The sequence below is a fragment of the Hipposideros armiger genome, unplaced genomic scaffold (genome assembly GCF_001890085.2).
Source record: "Hipposideros armiger isolate ML-2016 unplaced genomic scaffold, ASM189008v1 scaffold_520, whole genome shotgun sequence".
Classification (NCBI taxonomy): domain Eukaryota; kingdom Metazoa; phylum Chordata; class Mammalia; order Chiroptera; family Hipposideridae; genus Hipposideros; species Hipposideros armiger.
Genome location: NW_017731870.1, coordinates 712273 through 720417, shown reverse-complemented (window position 1 = coordinate 720417; position 8145 = coordinate 712273). Strand labels below are relative to the sequence as shown.

The following is an 8145-nucleotide window of genomic DNA, read 5'->3' as shown; positions in this document are numbered from 1 at the left end:
AGAATATGTGGATTAGCATTGAGAAATTTTTAAAAGTTTTAAATTTTGCAAACAATTCCATATAAGCATTGTCCTCCCCTTTTACCTATAAAGTTCAAAACAAAACAAAATACAACTAAAAGCACACAATTCATCAGTCACCTAACATCCAAAACGACTTAGAAAGTTTCTCTGTAATGAAACACGGAGTAGACTAGACAACAAATTCTTCAAGGATGGTTCATGCCAATCAGCAAGAATCATAACATTATTGAAAAACTACACTTGTCCTCAGGCAGGATGCTTCAGAGAAGGAATTTACAAGTAGCATGGCTGTATTATCATTTTTTTAAAGGAAAAAAATAGTGTCTTTAGATATAAAAGAAACAATGTAAAAAAATCCCCTTTTTAAAATGCAGAAATAACTCCATTATCAATCTGCATTTACATTACTGCCCAAAAGACCGGGTCTCTAGACGGACCATTTTCTGTACAGACACAAGTTAATCTCTGTATGAAAAGACAGCATCTGGCATGGAAATAAACAGGGGAGATAACTGGCCTATAAGCACACATAGAGACTTTCTTAAGGCTGATCCAGTGAACGAACCTTTGGATCCAGAAGTATTTCTTCACTTCTTTTCTTTTCGGTGGAGTTCCTAGCAAAAACTTGACAAATGAGCTGTTCCCACTTTGCATTTCTCCATATACGGAGAGGATGGAATAATGACACCAAAAGGACTTTGGTTTTGGTTTTGGTTTTTTTTCTTTAAAAATAATTTGCTTTCTTTTGCATGCCACAGGACAGATTTCTAGTTTCAAAACAGGGTACATCAAGAACAAAAAATATCCCCCCCCCCAACCATCTTTATTTTCACCAATACAAGAAATCCTTCTGGAAACATAAGCAAGTGACTAAACAGGTATCAAACCACTGAATCTACAAGTTAATACATCATCTGTTATGGCAGAAGAACCAAGAATTGCCCCAAAGAAAGATTTTAATTTTTCAAATATAAAAGAGTCTAAGAGGATTATATGTGAACGAACAAAAATCTCTTATTCCAGGTTTTATGGTAAAGATGGAGAACACACTGGCAGCTGAAAAAAGCTGAAACTCTTAATAATAAATAGATCCAAATTAAGAATTTCTACAACATTTCTTTAGAAAACAAAACCAGAATTTCTTTTTTAAAAATGGTGATCCTGTGGAATGCCTTTACTCCAATATTTATCTAATATTATGACAGTAAAACAGACACAAGAATGTTGATGACAGCTCAACAATGCTGGATGCAGGACGTTTACAGATACACTTTTGTTTAAAAGTCCTACAGGTTTATTGACTAAGGCTAGACAGCAACTCATATGATCCTATTTGGTGCTTTTTTCTACCATGGTCCAAGATCATTACATGGATACAGCCAAGGAGTGGGCCCCAACTTTCAGGAAAACGACCACAAAGAAAATCAGGGCGGTTATTTGGTCCCCCCAGTTGATCGCTTGTGTCCTGGAACTGGAAAAAACAAAAGTTGGAAAATACAGATTGCAACAAGTTAAAGGAGTTGGAAAAAGTCGGTGAAGAGTGGCACGGTATACGAGTAAGGTCACTGGGCTTGGGGTGGCAAGGGCGCTGCATTGAAAGAGCATCCACGGGACCGAGTACTTATAATGTCTTGTGGTGTCATTCCCTCAACGACTTTCAGATATCTGTATGCATTAATAAATAGATCAGAGTTATGTAATAAGGCAGTGTGTTGAATATGCATTCGTCCTGTGGAATGAACCACCACACAGAGAGACACATGATACCATACACATTCTTTAAGTTTTCTTGTGTTGTGTTTGATTTGTTTGTTTTCAAGGCTATCCAGGCTAACTCTTCCCGGGGACTTCCTTTGAGAGAAGAGTGGTCCGCTGAGGCTGGTTTGCTTAACCTCTCCTTTGTCAAGAGATGATGACTGGCTTTAAAGAAAAATAAAGCTGAAGGTTGTTTGATTTTTATTTTTTCCCTTTTGGTTGCATCATTCTGAGTGTTTTCATATAAACAAACAAACAAAAAAATCACAACCAAAAAAAAAAAAAAAACAACAAAAAAAACCCCAAAGCAATAGTTTTTGATGCATCCAGTTGTTGTATCCTCAGGATGTTCCAGATGTTTCCAGGTAACTCTGTAGTTTACGGACTGTGGTTTTGTCCAGCGAGCAAAGGTCAAAATCAAATGTTGTGTTTGTGATATGAAAGTGTCCAGTTTCTTCTATAAGGTTCACAATCTAGAGGAACAAAGAAGAGAAAGTTTGGGAAATTATAATGGACATCAAAAGGCAAAGAGCGAGAGAGATGGAGGGGGTCAAATATGGAACCAAGTGATTAATGTTCTCATTTATAGCAAAATGGTCCTATATTAGTAATGTCACCAAGTGTCTCGTAGCCAATTTTTAAGCCAAAGGAATATTAACCCTTTGAAATTCTGAATGGGAGCAGATGACTTGTTCTCATCATTCATATCATTTAAACTGATTCCTGCTCTCAAGTCATCAACAGACTATTTTATTGTAGGAGTGGGAGTGGGTGGTTAGGGAGAGAGATATAATTTCTAGGCCCCTTTAAAAATCAGTTACCGACTCAATGGACAGTGACTATACTTAGTAGATATAAGGAAATTCCAGCCTAGAACTAAAACTCCTTATAAAAAAGTATACACATAACACACACACACACACACACATCCACACACACACATATATTATGATGAACATTTTTCTTCCTTATTACATTATTGTTGAAATTTTACAATATACAAAAACCCACAAAGAAAATAATTTAAACCACCTACAATCCCACCTTCTGCAGATCATGGATAGTGACTAGAAGGGCACTTAAGGAGTGCCCTTCTGGGGGTGCTGGAACTGTTTTGTTGCTTGATTTGGGTGCTGGTTATAAAAAAAGGCATTCACTTTCACAAATTTTCATAAAATTCATGCGGCTGTATATTTTGTTATACTTCAACAAAAATGAACAAAAACCTATGTTTATCACTTATAGTCATGTTCGGTTGATTCCTTTGAGTATTTGGGGGTGATAAGTTTTAACTAGAAAAAGAAAGGGAGCCTTTGGCTCCCCATTTGGAATAGTTACACCTCATTTCTTACTGTATGGGCTCCAACTTTCAGAAATATGATAAACAAGTGGTGACAGGGGTGTCTTTGTCTTGCCCTGGCTTTCAGGAGGGCACTCGTTTGGTTTCAACTATAAGAATGATGTTGGTTATTGGTTTGAGAGAATCTTTTATCATGTTACGTGTCTTTCCATTCCTATTTTTCCAATAACTTTATCAGAAATGGGTGCTGTGCCTGGGTGGCATGTGATTTAGATATATATGTTGTGGGTAAAATGGGATAAAGGGGGTTAATTTTAGAAAGCTTTGTGGGGAGAGAGAGGAAAATCACCATGAGGATGAAAAAAATATATTTATGCAGAAAAAACAACTAGCAAACACTTCCATTTATTTTTAGTTGTCTCTATTACTCCCTTTCTATCACTTACTTCTGATTCTCTGAGGTTCAATTATCTTAAAAAAAAGGTTGTAGTTATTTAGCCTATTATTCATTCAGTGACATTTTAGATTACCTAGTTTCAGGTTGAAAACAACAGAAACTTTTGGCCACCTCTTCTTAAAATTCATTTTCTTTAAAAAATAGTAATTTGTGAACTATTCTCTATGGGTCAGTGGCTCTCAATAGAAAGCGTGCTCCCTATTCCTGACGTATTTGACTTCCACGGAAGCACAAAAGACATATTGAGGCTCATCCAATTAGTTGCACAACTCCAGACTGAGCTGTTACAGTCTTATTCGATCTCTGAAACTATTTCTTACAGATATAACTGTGGGTTTAATAATAAAACAAGTTACTGCCCTTGCAAAACCATGACAGACATAGACAATTGCCTACCGAGTATCCATTTTCCCATCCTTTACTAACAGAAGCTTGATTTTCTAGGAGTGGCAGCATGCCCAGCTAAAACGCTTGCCTCCCAGACCCATTGGCAGCACTTGGCAGATACTGCTATTTACAATTTATTTGCCAGAAGTCAGGAAAATTTTCACGAAGGTTATGGACAACAGGCACATGCCTTTTGCCCTCTGCCCCTCTTCCTGTCGGGAATAAAGATGTGATCCCAGAGGTACAGTAGCTACCTTCCCCTCAAGAGTGCAGATGAATGCAGATGGCAAAGATGACAGAGATGGCAGAGCAGGAAGGTAAAGCGTCCATGTCCTCAGTGGCATCTTTTAAGCCACCACATTGACCCTAAATTACTTACCTCCAGGCCTGGAGGTGGTGGGGGAGAGGGAGCCTTACTTGCTTAAGTCACTGGACCCAAGGTTCTGTTACTTCCAGTAAGAGATTATTAGAAGGGGTGTTCCTAATTATGGTTAGACTACTACATTCACATAAGAATTTATCAAGCAAGATCTTATTATTAACACTAAAAGGTCCAAAATGGACCCTCCTTTGTTTTATTAGTTAATAGTTACAGACCTTTGGATAAGTCACACACACACACACACACACACACACACACACACACACACCCTACATACAGAGACACACCCAGCTATGTCCATACACACAAACTTTTCAAGGCAATCAGATACTTACTCTACTCGTATAGTTAACATCAATTGATTTAAGAATACTTTCCAGAGTACATTCCATTGTTTAGAAATACTGTAGACCCAGTGAAAATGTGTAGACTTCAGGATAGACAAAATACCCTCTTCAGAGAACTCTTTCATGACAGAAACGAATAGCCTTTCCATTTACACGATAGCAGCAAATGACAATTATTCCAGAGTGACTCCTCTCCTCAGCTAACTGGCCAGTAGGTTAAGTGACAAAGCATTCAAAATAGAGCGTCCTGAATCTGGCACACCAAGTTCTGACTCTGCTCACTATTTGAATGGAATCTGACAGAACATTATCACCTCTGAGCCTCAGTTTCCTCATCTGTAAAATGGAGACAATGCCATCTGTTCTACCATCATACAGGGTTGTGCAGAAACTCAAACAAGATACGGCAAATGCAGCTTCTTTACAAACTGTAAACTGCTACGCGGATCAGGGCAACATGATTACGATTACCATATAAATATAAACTTATCACTAATGACTTGGGAGGTAACTACACAGCAACATGAACGACCAGATCCTGCACTTTTTCCTCCTCCCTTTGTTGACTGTTCGCCGTTTCATTAGCACTTGAACAAATAAAGCAGGGAAAAATGCTGGAAGCTAAAACTCAGAAAAGGCCTACTTAAATTTCTTTGTTTTTAATAATGATCAGAGAAGTTTGCAGGAGGAAGGGACGAAAGCAGGGGAAACAGTAGGTGAAGAAAACTAGTTGAAATGACAGACTAAAACTACCAGTTGGGGGTAAAAAAGTACAGCCCTAAATTTTCCCTTGAAAATGACAGGCAATTCACCCTTTTAGGAACATAGCTTTCTGTGACTCCATAGGGCTGCCCACTAATTACTTAACAGTAAGTAGAAAATGGAGCAATAAAAATACTTTCTAGAAAGAGCCACTTGATTTGAAAGCAAAGCAACACATTCGCCCACTAGGAAATTCAGCCCCGTCATCTCACATGCATTGTAGCATCTTGGAGGTTTCCAGGGCTTCAATCCCAGTCCTTCTAGTGCCTCCACAACCAGCACGTCCCACCCTGCCTGCAGCCACAAACGCAAAGATATAAAGGGGAACTGATCAATCTAGCTAAATGAGCCCCACATTTTTATGGGAGCCCATAAGAATATATCAAGGCAGCTGCAGAGAGGGCCTTAAAGCAGGAGTCGTGGCAGCAGTTGGGGTGTTCGGGACTATTTGCCAAAGGGTACGGCATTAACGATTTGAATTATTAGAGCATGTACCCAGGTCCTCAATTAAGACTTCATAAAGGAAAATGAATTAGGGCTCCTTTCCAGAAATCCTGATAGTTAGAACATCAAAAACACAGCATTAAAGTGCTTTACACTCCAAAAACAGAAGCCCATTAAAACACCCCACTAGCCCCTAAAGGCGTCACCCTTTCCATAAGAGTCCTCTGCTCTGCTGATGAATGTCAGCGTCAGTGTCAGCACCCTGCATCAAACTGAAATAATGAATGCCTCTCCAAAATAATAATAATAATCAGAATCAGAATCATAAAAGATAGAATGACCAAGATAAGAAAAGCAGGCAAGGGCACAGGGTAGGTACATAGAGGAGTGGGAAAAGAAGAGCATGTAACTGCTTAACTCATTCTTCAGATGATGGCTGTTGTGAAAACATTGGTGATGGATTATTTCCTGCCAAGTCAGTCTTCTAGGGGGTACCACACAGGCTGTTTCTTTTTTTTTAAGCAGGGAAGATCCACTTGTTAAATCTGTGACTCCTTCCTCCATCCCTGATTTTTAATTATAAAAAGGTAGATGCATTATGTTTAGTCAGCTTATATTTTTCCAAACCCAGGCTTCTTTCTGCCTCTTGACTGAGTTGGAAGTTAACAGATAAGCTCTGCTTTCACTGCAGCTGCCTAGAGTGGAGTCAGGTCTTGGTAAGTGAGGTCTTCCTTTAGAATGGCCACAGCAATGGACTGGGGAACTCTGCCATGTGACAACGTGCAACCTACCTTGAGTTAAAAGACAGTCCATCAGCCTCCCATCCACAGGAGATTCTAAACCATGACAGGCAGTTTCTCAGGATGGAGAGAATCATTTTCAGCCGATTTCTCAGGGAGTGATCTCCATGTTGTTAGAAGGAACCCTTCAATACCTCACTCATTACCCATCTCCCTGAAGGGAATTCTAAAAGTATAATAGCTGTTATCTAAGTTGCTATACAGTCTAAGGAAGCACTGGTTTTCCGCAGAGCTTTCCCCCTCCTAAGTAGGATGCAAATCCAGGCTCAGAGCTTAACTGCTGAGGAGTTTAGAAGTGCTCACTTTCCCTTTCCAAAGACTGTGGAGCCCATGGTTCAAAGCAAAATTAAATTATTATCAGTACTGTAACTGATATCTCTGGGTTTGACTGCATCCATGGTACTTTTTACCTTATGAAAAAGTGGCTTAAGAACACAGGCTCTCTTGATGCGATGCTTTCTGTTCATTAAACTAGAGGTCAGGGACCAGTCCTGCATGTCCCCAGAGTAAGACAAAGATATTAACCACTTTTTTTTTTGAGCCACATAAAAGCATCAGAGCAGATTGGATGCATTTAATAGGAAAGGACCTAGGATGTGATCCTGGGCTCACCAGAAATTCTGTGTCAGGTGTCAGGTCTGCATGGCAGAGTATGTCGACTTTGGAATGCATTCCACAAGGTGAGGAGCTCTCAAGGCGGAAAGGTACATTAGTCCTCCATACTGCTAGGTTTTACAATAGGAATTAATTAAGCAGTAAACCGTGACAGGACATGCATCATGGTATCATAATCACAAGCCTCAGCTGCATTACAAGGCAAAAGGCCAACGACAGAGAGCTTTTAAGCGGCCTGGGAATGCAATTAGGGTGAGACGCTGTGTGCCCTCGAGTGCCTTTATGCCAGGTTAAAAATTCATAGAGATTGCTCTCTCCCTCTAGAACACTAAAATGATCCACTGCGAGGAATTCTCCAGTAAGTCATCTTCCCTCAGAATTCTTTCAAAGGTCAACATAAAGGACAATGTGAAATTGGGAATGTCAATGACACCCCAAGGTAAGACCGTGTCCAACTGCCTGGTGTCCTCCACTCGTTGGCGGGGCTTCCTTTCTGAAGGTGTCCCAACCCCGTCCAAGCATCTGTCTCCCTCTCCTGGGAGACTCACTATCTGGGCCCAGCTTGTGCATGACTAGCTTTATTCGATGACTGCTCCACAGTGGTTCAGAGCTGGCATTTGGGAAGGAATAGGGAAATCAGCTAATAGAATTACCCTCACCATTCAGTCAATTAGCCCCAAAGTAAATGGCAGGTTGTACAATTTTAGTTCTACAGAAGAAAGCTGAAGAAAAATACTAGCCACGTCTTAGGGGAAGCCACTCAAATCCTGCTCCCCTACCCATATTTACTTAAATGGAAATGCAAAACATTCAACTTATCCCCAACTAAGAATCATAGGTCTGTGGACTTTTGTTCAAATTTGAAATTCTAG

At 39.7% G+C, this 8145-nt stretch overlaps 1 protein-coding gene across 1 annotated transcript in view; it reads right to left on the bottom strand.

Moving 5' to 3' along the window:
* Positions 1 to 1966: 1966 nt before the first annotated feature.
* Positions 1967 to 8145, bottom strand: part of MLLT3 (MLLT3 super elongation complex subunit) — a 261905-nt gene continuing 255726 nt past the window's right edge. Inside the window, exon 11 of the mRNA XM_019668210.1 lies at positions 1967 to 2252. Coding sequence (XP_019523755.1) covers positions 2121 to 2252 — 132 coding nt within the window. The 3' untranslated portion in view covers positions 1967 to 2120. The remainder of the gene's footprint in view (positions 2253 to 8145) is intronic.